Consider the following 14,590-nt stretch of genomic DNA (forward strand, 5'->3'; position numbering starts at 1 on the left):
GATATTTTTCCATCGGGATTCTCCACAGAGCTGACCCCCCGACTCTCTCCCCCCGCCCCGCGGGGTCACGCGGGGTGACTCGGCTCCGCCGGAGGCGCCGCCCCAGGCCAGGGTTGCGGCGTGAGGGGGGGGGGGGTAGCGTGTCCTCCCAGGCGACAGGGGGCGCTGCAGCCGGCGGGCGCGCAGGGCTCCGCCGCGGCCGCCATCTCCTCGCTGAGCTCATAAAGGTGTCGCGCAGGTTCCGCCCGGGCTCGTCATTCCGCCGCCCCGGGCCCGGTACCGCCGCCGCCGCCGCCGCCGCCGCCGCCTCCTCCCCCGCGCCGCGGCCCCCGCCCGCTCTCTCCCTCGCGGGGCCGCCGGTCCGCGTCAGCGGCCACCGCGCTCCCGCACCGGCCCGCCGGCGGGCGCTGGTTGTGCCCTCCCCGCCCCTTCCTCCCCTCTCTTCCCCTCACCCCCCTTCCCGCCCGGCCCCTCTCCCGCCGGCCGGGCCCCGGAGCGCCACCGCCACCGGGGTGTGAGCGGGGCCCGGCGCCGTGCCGGGCCGTCCCTCGCCGGCGGGGCCATGGCCGCGAGCGCCAAGCGGAAGCAGGAGGAGAAGCACCTGAAGCTGCTGCGGGAGATGAGCAGCCTCCCGCCCAACCGCAAGTGCTTCGACTGTGACCAGCGGGGCCCCACCTACACCGACATGACCGTGGGCAGCTTCGTGTGCACCTCCTGCTCCGGCATCCTGTGAGTGAGTGCGGCCGGGGACCGCCGGCTCCATTCCGCCGGCACGGGTGACCTCCGCCCCCGGCCGGCGGGGGACGCGTCCGCAGGGCGGCGGCGGCTGGGCGGTGCAGCCCCGCCGCGGGTCTCGCTGCGCCGCCGCTCCCCCTGCGCTCGCCCTTCCTGCTGCCGGCTTGGCCACGTCGGGGGGCAGCGGGCGGGGGGCTCTCCCGGGAAAGGGAAGGAGGCCGTCGGGAGGCTTTACTGGGCGCGTTCGCTGGAAATCCCCGTCGGAGCCCCCGGTGCGGAGGTGGCGGCCGCTGGCGGGGTGTGCAGGGCTGGGGCGCACGGCAGCCCCGCGGCCCGGAGCTGATCCTGAGGAGGTTTCTTCGGCACGTAGGGGGAGCGCTCACGGGGAGTGGGAGCACCACCACCCCACGGACGTGTCGGAGGGATGGTTAATTAAACAAGTGTGCGAGGATACTTGCGGAAAGGGAAGGGGCACGTGGCTGAGCAGTTCACTGTCATGACAGCCTTGAAGATGCGGGGATACTAATCCTGTCGTGAATATGTTTACAGATACTACTTTAACGTTAAGTTAAACCACCACTATAGCTTTATGTGTATCAAGTTATGCTCGGCGATAGTTTGTAAGACAACTCTTTAAGCTCTCAGTCGATAAACTCTAGCCCAAATGGTTTGAGAGACTTGATCTTGTAGAAGGTGGTTCGGTTTTTTTCCTCTTACATCGATTATTTCCTACAAACTATATATATAAACCTTGGAAAGGGATTGGCTCTGATAACGTGGTTGCATTTTTTCCTGTTCCTCATTCCTGTATGGGCCTCCCCACTACTCCTCCCTTTTCCACCCATCCTCCCCAAAGATAGTGTGTATGAAACTAAGAGTTGAGGTCAGTCAGTTGTGAATTTCAGTCACATATCCATAATTTGGGGGAAAGACCCTGCTGTCTTCAGTGCTACTTTCTCCTTAGCTATATCTGTTTGCTTTTATATGATTCTGTAGCATTGTGCTAATGGAATGGAGCAGATTCGAAGAGTAACCAAAGAAGTAATAAATAGTATCAAAGGATACAGGTTGGTGTTTGTAAGGGTTTGAGTTCATAAAAGGCATTCAGGAGCCTGAACTAATTTCTGTCCCCTTACTACCCCAAACAGGCCTTCCAAGTAAGGTCTGGTGTTTTAGAACAAAGTTGGTAATTACACTGAAATGCAAAACAAAGCAAGTATGTTAGTTCTTTGCTGAATTTACATGGAATAAACTGCCTTTTATACTAATAGCTGATTAGACTTGGGGTTCTTTTACTTCTACTTGGTGTAGACTTCTGAAGAGACTTGACACAAATACAGAAAATACATTTAAGTTGTGAAATTGAAAAGAGACTGGTTTTTCACACATACATGCCACTCAATCAGCCAGCTCTGGCTATTGTTTGCTCTCTTTGCAAACTATTATTTGTGCTGGCATGTGAAACTATATTAAGCTACTGCACTGAGCTTATTTAATGGTTGATCATGTTCTTACTGGGTTAAACTGACAGCATAATAAAGCTGCACCATCAGAGTGTTTGTCTTTATTTTTCAGGCTTCTTAACCTTAATAGACAAATATATTGTGAATGCTGCTGAGATGTTCAGCGTGGGTTCAGAAGGGTCTGTTCCTTTTATCTGTTAGCTGGGAGGTATGGACTACTAAAGTGCATAGTCCAATTTACAGCAACCAATTAAAAGGATGTACAGGCAGTGAAACAGCTCATAAGCAGGGGACAGCTGCCACTTGATGTTAAGTTGACCATCATTTGGATGTTACCATGCTTAAAGGAGGAATACTGTAGCAAAAACGTTAATGTATTGGTATTCCAATAAAATTCAAATAATTGTTCCTTTCTAAATATGCAGTGTTTTTGTCTTGCTATAAAAAAACAACCACAAACAACATGTTCGGTTCTTACAGCTAGTAACACCTACACTTACAGCTGGAGTAAAGGACTGTTAAGAGGACTTAAAGCTTCCCTCTAAAATAAATTTCGACTCATTCTTTCATGTTAACTTGGAAAAGCTTCCATAAATTGTGTGTGCAGGATCATATGCATTGGTTAACAGCTTAGGACCTAGCCAGTAGGATATTTTTGTTAGTGATGAGAATTGGTGTAGGTCATGTCTGTTTCATAACTAGAAACTTATTTTTAACACTTCTGTCAGAATGGTCCTTCATACAAGTTGTTTATTTCCAGATGCTTTTCACTGTAGAATTCCACAGTGCAGGGAAATGCGGGGAGAACAAACCACATAATGGCAAATAAGTGTAAAAGTACAGCTGCTTCTATAGTTCTTAATGGTTGTTTACATTCTGCCTCATAATACTTGCTTTACTGTAAGGCTTTAATAATCTTAGTACTTTATCTTGTTTATATGCTGTGTGAACAACTTGCATTGCTTCTTGTTTTAATTAATTTTTTCTAATCTGGTACAGGAAGTATTCTTAGGAGTCAAGTAGACTAGTTTTTTCAAGTATGAAGTGCCCAATGCAAGATTAAAATACTAGTACATTAAAAAGTCTCCTTCAGAAAGGTTTCTCAATTAATTAAAAGTGACTGCTAATATCAGTATGATCTTAAATAGGCATGTTATTTTAGGTACTGTTAACTCTAAACTTTTTAAAACTGTAGTATAACCTTTTTTACAAGTTTTCTTTATGCATTGTCCTGGCAAGGACTGTCTATTCAGATCTAAAACCTTAATTCTGGATTCATCCTGAACTTCCTTTAAGTGTTTCATGTGTATCAAAAGAGTGATGCTATGTATTACTAGATTTAGCTTTAAAAAGCTTCTGTTCCCTCTACTGTTTCCCAAAATAGTATGTCTAGCCTGTTCATAAGCTACTAAAAACAATGACAGGACTAGTGGCTTTGCTGAAAAGATCTGCTTCTGACTTAAGTGTTGAAAGTGAGTCTTGTCAAGTAAAAATATGAATTACAGGAGGTTTTTTTCTGTAATACCTGGATTTAAATGACCTTATCCAATCAGGTTTACCAGAGCAGAAGTTTTGCTGTGCAAAATGGTGCAGGCAGGAGGAAGTTCATGCACAGTGGTGTGAATTTGCTTCCTCTTAAAATACTTCCACTTGTCCCCTGTGTTTAAATTCTTCATGTGGGAAAAAAGTGTGCTAGCATCACACAAGCTAATGCAGCTTTTTGTACAAGAATATAGGCTATCTGGAACTAAACACACAGTCATTTCTGCCCTGAGAGTGGGAGAAGATGCTCTGGAGGAGCAGTGTTCTCAGGTGAAGGATTACAGTCACACACCATGGGAAGATTTCTCTTTATTACAGCAAACCCGCATCTCAGGAAATGTTGGCAGGGAGATTCTTTTGGTTTGAAAGAAGTCCTTTGATTCAAAGGATTATGTTGGTAGCTATGACTATTGTTTTCCTGGATGCTCCCATGTGGCCTGCTGACAGTGACATCCTTTCCTTTGTCTTATCAAATGCCTCTTGGCCTTGTATCTCAGCTGTCTGTGCATCTCTGCTTTTGAGCACTTCTGTAGCACTTGCAGTCAGCCCGCTCGCAACTTTGATAAAAAGAATATGTTTTTCAGTACACCAATGGAAAATATCCCTGTTTGATTTAGAGTCCACTTGCACATGTTTTTGAATATATAATTTTTTTGTTTAATCTTGACATTTTTTTAATATCTGCTAATGTGATAATTAAGGCACTCCTTTCACTGCCCTCTCAGTTCCCTCCCTCCCTCCCAACTTACTAAGGAAGTCTCTTGTTCAGCAACAAGGAATGTTTAGAACATACAGATACTTTGAGAAATGCCCTTTTATGCTATTTTTCACAATTATTGGCCTCCTTCTGGCTGCTTGTAATGCTTCTAGTTGAAATTTTAAATTTAAAATTTTCATGGGTAAGGGAGTTCTGTGTCAGCCAGATGGAAGTATTTGATGGCAGATAGATTAGTAACAAACTATTAACATCTCTATGCAGTGGTGGTGAATTACTGTCCTTTCCCTAGAAGAAGTTTAGCAGAAATTAAAATAGTCTAAACAAACAGTGCTAGAGTGAAGGTGATTGTGTTAGCATGACTTTTCCATCCTTTTTTTCCTTTGGAAAATGTTTGGAAAATTACTCCGTGTGTTCTGTGTCTCTGTGTGTGTATATATAGATTTTTAAGGGTATTTTCTATATTACTATATTTCTTGTTTTCAGTTTCAGGGCAGGAGAGCAAAGGAAATGTCTGTCTACCACAGTGAACACTGTGCAGTTCAGAAAGAATGTTTGGGTATTTTTTAAGAAAAAACTTAAATTAACCTTGACTCTGCTTCAAAACATGTGTATGAGTCTTCTGCTATTAAAAATAAATGAGGTTGTGAGATGGCGGAGGGTCTCCTGGGAGGTCTGCAAGTATCAGGAATGGCCAGTGCTGCTTATATTCTCTTTGCTAATTACAGTACCACAGAAATAATAACAAATGCTGTGACATTGGATTTTCTGGCGCTTGTTTTCTGGACACCTGGGGATGTGGGGTGCTCTGTGATGGCTTGGTATTTGACTTGCCTCATTAACTTCATGCTTTTTAGGGGATCAGATTTTGCTGGCTTAGACTCAAGATGGTGTTAAAATCTGAGCCAGGGGATGTTAGCAGTGTTGAGCAGCCGTCTGACCACCATTCCTCCCACAAAAGGGACCCTCTGTTCTGCCAGAGCTCACTCTTTAAATTTTTTTCGCCTCCCAGCCCTGGCCTTTGCAGACAGCTTTGCCAACTCTTATTTGAGATTAATGCAGGAATGGCTGCTCTGCCAACAATCACAAGTTCAACTATAATTTGCTGCTAAATTGTTTTAGTAACAAATATCCACTGCTTGTTGACTGTGTTTTGAATGTTTAATGTTTCAATTGCCAGACTGCAGAATCCTGTGTCAGTGGCCTTAAAGCTTCCTTTGTTTGTGAGAGCACCAGTTTAACAATGCCTTCTGGAGAACAGAGGTCTCATGTTCTCTGAAGCTGCCCCTATGCTAGGCTGTGACTCAGTGAGGGTCAGTGGAGGAGAGTCTCCAGGCTGGAAGCTCTGGTCACAGTGCTCTTCCACAGAAATAACCATTGCTGAGTGTGAAGAAGTTGGCAGTGATGAGTGGGATCTCTGTGTGGGATGTTCTAGCTCTGGTGTGCTGGATAAACGCAGATGGCAGAATTGTCTTACTCTGTCATCTTTCCCCAGGGCCTCCTGGGAGAGGGCTGCAATCTGGTTTAAGTGCTGAGGTAGCATTTGGTTGCTGCCTTCCCCAGGAGCTCTGTTGTAGGGAAGGGAGTAACTGGTACCACTGCACAGGGGCAAGTTGCAAATATTTGTTCAGGGGCAATTTAAATTTAGGTGTGGATAATTTCCACTAAGGGACTGTAATCCATTCTGTCCCTTGTTAAATAGGGAGTACTGTAAAGCATTAGAACTGTGTGAAACACTTGTCAAATACAAGGAAAAAAACATTTTTCCTATGAAAAAGGAGGTTTGTTAATTCCTCATAAGGGATAATTGTACTTGGCTGTCTACCAATAAGCTTCCCCCATATGTAGATGAGCTGTTTGTGAATCATTTGGGTCATTAAATAATCTCTGTAGGTAAGGAAGGGTTGGTCCTTGAATTCTGCTTCAAAAATCCCACAACTGCTCTGTTTTAGGGAAATTCCAGGCAATTCATGGATGTAGATTATGGATTAGAAATCATAAAAAAAATAGAGTGTTTGCTGTTCTAATGGTAGAATGAAAGTAATTTATCTAAGAAAGGTAGCGCATATGTTTGGGCTGTGTTTATGTGCAGCTTCTTGTCTTGAATTCCTTGTTCTGGGTTGACTTTTTAGGCTGCTTTAGCATAAAAAGAAGCTTTACATAGATTGCCTCCACCCTTTGCCGTATTCAATGGACATAAATACTTGTATGTATAGTATTGCACCCTGATAGTTTACATTAAGGCTCTTAAAGTTTTGTTCAGAATTTCCAGTCCTCCTGGACCACTGATGTGGTGCTGTGCTCTCTTTCATCGTGCCAGACATCTGACACCTCTGTGTGGTGATCTGACCTTTAGGGGGGAATGTCTTCCATCTCTTAGCAGGATGGTGTAATAGAAATGTGAATTCATCTTGTTCCATGTGGATATAATGTGTATATCAGGGAACTTTATAATCTGAATTAGTCACTGGAGAGAGAGGCATGGAGGAAGTCTGGTGAGATTTAACAAAATCTTATCTAGGCCTCAACCACATTCAGTATTGCTGCTTAATAGAGCTGAAGATACTGAATATCAGTGTTTGCTGATGTAAATGCTCTGAAGAGCCCTGGTAGATGACTGTAGAGTAGGTACGTGTTAACTTGTTCAGTGCCTTTAAATTGCAAACACAGGTACAGCAGAACACTTAAACTATACTTACTGCAAAAAAGAATTTCCAGCAGGAGCTGGAAAGTTGAGATATACTGCCTGTGCTGGGAAACATGTGAAAGTGTTAGTGAATAGCTCTGGCTTTTAAATAGTCATTAAATAGTTTGCAACTATCTAACTGTGCTGCTATTGTAATTACTAGAAGGAGAGTGAATTGAACAGACTAAGGCAGACAGAACTGCTTTTATACTTACTGTAAAAGCAAGGGACGGTAATTCTCATGTAACATTTGATGGAGCATATTTATGTGAAATGCTGGGTGGATGCCAACTTTTCTATGCTATCACTGAGTATGTGATGCTACAGTGTCATTTAGTGAATTGTAATTGCTTATATACACAGACCTAGAAGGTGTTTTTTTAAAACCCAAAAATAAACAAACCTAAACAACCAAACCTAATCCTAGCACCAGCTGGGAAACAATGAATTTCAACTGCATAGAACTCCTACAGATTTCTTTTAAATTACGTAATCTTAAAATGAGTATGTACTTTAAAAAAATCTTAGATAATACTATAGTATTTTAATAAGTGTAATTTATTTGTGATGTAGATGATACAGCTAGATGAAAGATGTTAAATTGGTAATTTTAATTTACCAAGAAATTCAAACATTTTGAGAGAAGATAGTTTAATCAACTATCTTAAAACCTCTCTCACCAACTTCAATGAAATGTCTACCTTCTTGTCAAGATGCTGAACTGTGGAGTCTAATGTCAGCTGCTCAGATTTCAAAAATTTGCTGAAGCAAATAGTATTCTGTAAAACTAATTTTCATATGCCTGTAGGTTTGTATATGACTTCTGCTTTTAAGGTATTCAAAATCACAGCATTTCTTAGCAAAATACAATTAATTGTTTATCCAAGTGTTTCAAGCAGTGATTATCTCAAATTTAGTCTCTCATGAAACTTAGGCTAAAATGTTACTGCTGAGTGTTCTAACCAGTATTCAACTTTTGATTGAAAATATGAAGATCTTTTAACACAGGATCAGAATTGTCTTACAGGTACAGTTGAATTTAAGTGTGGAGGTGAATTTGCAAGCTAAATGCATAACAATATTTTTCCCATTAGACTTACTTGGAAAACTTGAAGTGCTAAAATTTTTCTGTAAAAGTTGAATATAATGTTAATATTTGGAATATCAGATTTTTGTCATAGGCTGTTCTGATGGGTAGCAATTTAAGTTATAGTTAATGTTATTGGGATAATCATGGAGCTTAAAGTAAACCACTGGTTGTCCTAAATTAGATGTCAGTGATTTTTTTTTTATTCTTAAAAGCAGCCTGAACCAATTTAGAATTAAAAGCATAGGAACAAATACAAGCAATAGAGCTATCAGATGATTTTCTTAGTGATTTGTTAGGCCTGTATTGCATCCCTGGAAAGCTTTTTGTGTGCTTTGATATCTCATGGTTAATGTTTATTAATTGGTTTTTAAGATGGTATTTCAGAAATCCAGGCCTGGTTAACGTGAGTGTTAAACTGGCCTCGTGGTGTTGCCTGAGTGTCTCACTGCTTGGAACATGTGGGATGTAATGTTCTGGCCGCCATTGAGCAAAGCACAGCTTGGTTTTGATTGTAGGCAATTTGTTGGTAGGCAAAAGCAGTAGTTAGCATGTATTTAAAGAAAGCAAGTTTTTTCTTACCGTGGTGCTGTTGCTCAGCAGGTTTTCTCTCTGTGCTTGCAGGTTGTGACTTAACCAGGTTTGACAATGTCAGGCTGTGGCAGCAGAAGAAGTGCCTAGTGTTTCTTCTGGCACACTGTTTCTGCAGCAGCCTGGCATGGATGTGAGAGTGGTGCCAATCTGGGCTTGAGGCAGAGCTGCTCACGTTTGGAGCTGTGGCATTAGCAACGGTATCCCTCATGTGAGAGCACACTAAAACCAGTGTCTTTTTCACTTTTGTTGTGGTTACTTCTGTAGTGTTCAGGAAGAGGAAGAAGCCCCTGTGAGTGCAGGGGCAAAAAGTAAACTAGAAAAAGATGCTGTGAGGAAACAGGAAATGTAGGTTAAAGCAGGAGAAAAAGACTGAGCTGGGGAGTTTAGCTTGAAGAAATCCAGTTATTGGGTAGAAGCTGTAGTAAGACATCAAAGTGAGGGAAGAGTTGGAGGGAAAGGAAAATGCAGCCAAGGGACCCAAGAGTGAGAGACAAAAGGTAGAGGCAAGGGTGAAGCAGATTAGGATTTAAAAAAAAAGTTTAATTTTGTTTTCTTAAATTTGCATAGAAAGTGCCGGAATGAGTTTGCATGAGCGCTTGTGATCACTGGTCTCCCCCCAAGTTCTGTTATTCAACTTAGTATACTGAGTGTTACTTTGAGAAGAGCTTACACAGCCTTAAGTTGTATGGCCGTACCAAGAATGAGTATGTTTTACAGAGATGGCTCCTATTTGAAAATGGACTGACTTCTAGCTGTAGTGTTAAATGTAATTGTATGATGACAAATTTCCCAAATGCTGAATACTTCTTGCTTCTTTCAGGCGGGGCTTGAATCCACCCCACAGAGTGAAGTCGATTTCAATGACTACATTCACACAACAGGAAATAGAATTTCTGCAGAAACATGGAAATGAAGTAAGTATTTATTATTTGGAGAATAAAGTGGGTTTGGCACTTAAGTAATGCTTTAGACTTTAATATTTAAGAAAAACTTAGTTGGTTGTTTTTTTAGCAAAAGCTAGACAGAAGTCTTTGGAAACCAACATCATTTGAAATGAGGCTTCTGAAGTACTTGTTTCATTGGGTAGCTGATCATCATAATGTTATAGTCCAACCCAGACAGTCCAGATTCACATGATCAGTATTTCTGAATTGGGTTTTCTTTTGATTTTGCATAAGGCAAGATGCAGCCATTTTTTTTTTCCTGCAAGCTCAGAACTTGAAACTGACTGCAGCAGTGTTTCCTGATAGAGTGTACTGTGACAAAAATAAATACAGAAAATACAGGTTGTAGCTGTATTTCTTCACAGTAGGTGTCAGAAAGTCTTCTAGTTTTAATAGCCTCTTTACTTAATAAAAGTATATCCATGTTGAATGTTCTTGGAGAGAGGAAGGAAAGGGAGAAATTGTTATCTAGTGTGTGCCTTGTGGCAGCTTTGAAGAGGACAAGTTCTAGCATACTGACTTTTTGTTCTTTTTAATAGAAGAAAACATCTGAGGTAAATGTTGGATTGGCTCTATGGGAACACACAGAGCACTTAAGCCCTGGATGTGACTATTGCTCTCTTCAATTTGAGAGTGAAGTTTGGCGTTTTAATACCATACTGTAGCCTTGAGGATTTTAGAGGCAGATTTTGCCTCTGTTGGAACTAGATAAAGTTCTGCATCACATTGATTGCATCTGTATCCTGTTTAGTAGAACTACTGATTGTAGGCTAGAGAGTGTTTTATTAGTGTCCTCTTGTGAAGTTTTGTGGGGATAAATCCCATCATTCACTAAAATGCTGGTACTCAACTCTCTTAAAGTTGGCCCATTCATAACTGTCAGGTTGAAAAATGAAAATAGAAGTAGCAATTTCTTTTTCTGTCCAGGTAAACATGTGTTATTTGTTGAAATGACCGTTAGTGGATGATTCCTCTAGACAGAGCTGGAACGAGGCCTTCACTCTCCCAGACTTTATAAAATACTCTTGATGGCTTAGGTAGCTTGGTTTTTTTTTAAACTGTAGAGCATTGCATATGTATGTGTATCTATGTGGAGCATATTGCTGACTTCTTGCATAGGGAAATTTAATAAAGAATCTTCTGTGGATTCACATAGAGTGTGTTGGAGTCTCTTTCCATAAGATTGGATTGTAAACTTCAGCTTAGCTTTGAGCTTCACAAAGTAAAGGAAAACATGTGTTTGTAGCTCCCTCCCTGCATTTGTTTTAATTTCATATTTTACTAAATCTGCAATGTCTAGAGAGTGCTTTGAGTTTGTTTTCACTGATCTGGAACCTTAAGTGATCCTTTCTCAACTGATTAGTGTGGTTGTCCTTTTCATTATAGCCATGACTAGTCTGCCAGTCATAATGATTTAGTTGATACGTAATTTATTATTGACATAAAAAAAGTTCACAGATCTCTGCAGTGCTATTCTGTTTCAAAAGCAGGGGTCTTTGCACTTGTAGTATTCTAATTAGAGAATTGCAGTGATTTAAATGAGCTGCCTCAAAAATGAAGATGTATTCTTGAGTTTAGTTTTAGGTTGTTGATTATTGCTTTAATTCTTAAGTAGAACTGAGTAGACACTTGCAAGTGCAGATGGTAGATTTAAGGAGTGCTCAAATATTGAACAGAAATGATTATTGTTTTAAAAACTGTTAGAAGTTTAAAACCTAGTTAAATATGTTTTCACTTTTTTATGTTGCAGTAGTTAAACAGGCATTTTGCGTTCTCTTGTTGGTATTGGACTTTGGAATACTTACCTGCAGATAAGCTAATGTATTGGACAGATGAAATTCATCTGACCTCACAAAAAAACACTGTTTTGCTTAGCTTGCTGTTCAGCATAGGAGGCTCTTGTATGTATAGGAAGAAATTAAATTTCCTGAAATAAGACTTCCAAACATGGAATTGTCCAATGTTGTAATATCAACAATTAAAACAATTCTGCAGTGATGAATATAAAAAGACGCTAACCTTTTTTTACAATCTATCATGTTTAACATCCATTTTTCTGTAACTTCTAAAATACTTTCATTCCCACTTTTTTGTTCTAGTCTTTCTCCAACATGGCCAAGGCCTCTGTGATAACCTTTCATGCTTCCAGATGAGTAGATCATGATTGTACAATAGGGATCTTGCTCTGAATACAAAGTAAAATAGCAAGAAAACTTCCATGAGATAAAGTGGTTAGGGTGCTGAGTTGTTCTTAGAGGAAGTAGTTTTCCACTCTCCTTCAAAGGGTATTTATAAGGTCAGTGTATTGTATGAGGTTGAAGTTCTCTAAACCCAGAAAACAAACAAAACAAAAAAACCCAACCACTCCAACCAAACAAAGAAAAAATCCCCAAACACTTCCTAATACTTAAAATACTAACTTATCCCCAGTTGTTGTAAATGACCCTCTTTGTGGCACACATGGGTAAAACATTCAGTTACTGAAAGGCTTCTGCAAAGCAACTGCTTTGGGGAAAGCTGATTCATAGCAGCTTTTCTTTAAGTGAGACACCATCTTCTTCCCTGTATGTACATGTTCTAAGAAATGTCTTTCTGGCACAGGCAGCTTGAACTGTATTTTAAATGAGTTTTTACTGCTTCAAACAGTTTTAAATCCTTTTACTGTATTAGAAGACACCTATATTTTGGTGTTGCTTACTCATCTATAGGTATAAACAGATATCCAGACTCCAGCTTTGGTAGTGTTGGTAATGTCACTGCAGCAAGACTGGAGGCATCTTCCAGCTGACATTCCTTAAGTGCCTTCTGAAATCCTTTTCAAGGATAAAGGTAATTCTGACTCACTGGGTAGGGTTTGTTGTCTTCTTGCTCTCTACATGAAGAGCAGTATATTTTCATGTTAGGAATAACCAGAAGAGATTGATACAGAGATGTTTCTGCTTGAATAATCATCCTCAAATGATGCTAGCTCTGATTTGGCCTCTGATTCAGTTGTGCAGTGGTAGTAGGAAGTGAACCTGCTGTTTGCAGAAAGTGGAGGTGGTGCTAATCTCCTGTTGCCATTATAGCTGTGAATGTTTATTCAGAAACTTTTCCCTTAAGCTGAAGAATAGTATTAGGAGGCAAACCGGTTACAAAGTTAATTTTTCTCCTACCCTTTTGAAAAATGACAGGTATTTTATAGCCTTTCCAAATAGCCCATTCTAAAATGCATGTGGTTGAAAAAAAAGATCTTGATGGTCTTGTATTTAGAAAATCTGTGTTGCTCTGGGGGAAAGACCATGTTTACCTGACCTAATGAGTAGAATACATGCAGATGTGCTCAGCTGTTTGGGGTTATTTTAGTAGTATTGAATTTTGGTTTGGTGCCAATCTTCCCAACTCCCAATAGCACCTGTGCAAGTCCCTCTTCCCTGCACTCTTGTAGAGCTGGCAACAATGTGAGTCTGGTTCAGAGCTGGTGCTAGGCCAGACCAGAATGCTTCCCTAGAAGCATTACTATGGAATGTGGCCTAGAAACCCTGGAGTGGAAGGAGCAGTCTCTAAGCTGGAGCTGATGAGTCCTGACAGCACGAGCTGTGCAGTCAGGTGTCCTTGTAGTACATTGCTGGTTCTGCTAATACGATATAGAGATACATGAGCTGATTGTGTGTAGAACAATGTCTTTGTTAGCAGGATTTACTGGCTTGACTCTGCTTATGAAACAACTATAACTTCTGGACCCAAACTGCCTTTGAAATCAGTATGCTGGTAGTATAAAATGATTTTAACCTACAGAGAGTAATGGATAATATTGACATCAGAAGTGCAGAATTACTAAACAAAGCTATAACTTGCTTACATAAACTGTTTCCAAATCTTCCTTCCTGTAGGGTGTTACGTTTTGGAACATAGTTTTGTTGTGTGATACTGTGCAGTTCTATGCACTGTCAGCGTTACATTTGGTGCATAACTGAAGATATTTTATTGGCAGGGAGGGGGAGAAGAAGAAATCTAATTTGGCATTTACCAGCCTCCCGAAAGGTAATATCTCATTAGAGCTTTTTAAACTAGACTGACGTGTAATCTTCCTATGCAGTGGTATGTCTGGGTCTCAAGAAGGGTTGCAGGTCAAGTAATGTGCTTTTCCTAGTTGAAGAGCAGTTTCTATCACCAGAAGGATGTGTCCTGCTAGAGTTTTTCCTTGCCTTGTTGCCTTCACTGCATACAAGAGCAGGAGGCTTCATGAGAGAGAACTGAGCTTTGCTGGCCTGACTGAATTTTTATTATTCCTAACTAGCACAACTATGCTAGCAGGAGTTTCTAAAGTGTGGTGGCTCAATGTGTTGTGTAAGCAGAAGGCCTTTGTCTCCCCTATATCCGCCTTCCCACACACACTGGAGATCTCTATCAGTGAAATAGTTATGACACAGCAAAGCATTATTTGGTAGTTGAAATACATAGCACTGGAAGAGAAAGAAGTGAAATCTCAGATTCTCAGTGTTTCTGTAAAATTTGATGGATAATGATGACTCTTTCCTTGATTAACAGTTTTTTAGTGTGCCTGTTCTTCCCTACTTGCCCAGCTCTGTAAAAACACACATGGAAAAAAAACAACCCCAAAACAAAACAAAAGCTAAAGTTTTGTGGAAAACAGGTACATGTATTTTTCTCTTAGTCTTTGAGCCCTGCTTGGAACTCCTGCAAGCATTAAATGTTACTGGTGGCTGGGTTTTAAACCAGAAGCCTTTCTGATTAACTTTTTGTGGTGTGCCAGATGTGCACCGAATGGGATGTGTTCTTTGTTGCTTTCTGTCAAAGCTGAAAACAAGGGTAATGACTGAA

At 41.2% G+C, this 14,590-nt stretch overlaps 1 protein-coding gene across 3 annotated transcripts in view; it reads left to right on the forward strand.

Annotated features, from left to right (window-relative positions):
• Positions 1-14,590, forward strand: part of AGFG1 (ArfGAP with FG repeats 1) — a 36,538-nt gene continuing 21,948 nt past the window's right edge. Inside the window, exons 1-2 of one of the 3 annotated variants that reach the window (XM_069023843.1) lie at positions 1-729; positions 9,643-9,736. In XM_069023843.1, coding sequence (XP_068879944.1) covers positions 563-729; positions 9,643-9,736 — 261 coding nt within the window. In that variant the 5' untranslated portion in view covers positions 1-562. The remainder of the gene's footprint in view (positions 730-9,642; positions 9,737-14,590) is intronic. The other 2 variants (XM_069023845.1, XM_069023844.1) reach the window with 2 other exon arrangements.

Source organism: Aphelocoma coerulescens, chromosome 9 (genome assembly GCF_041296385.1).
Source record: "Aphelocoma coerulescens isolate FSJ_1873_10779 chromosome 9, UR_Acoe_1.0, whole genome shotgun sequence".
Lineage (NCBI taxonomy): Eukaryota > Metazoa > Chordata > Aves > Passeriformes > Corvidae > Aphelocoma > Aphelocoma coerulescens.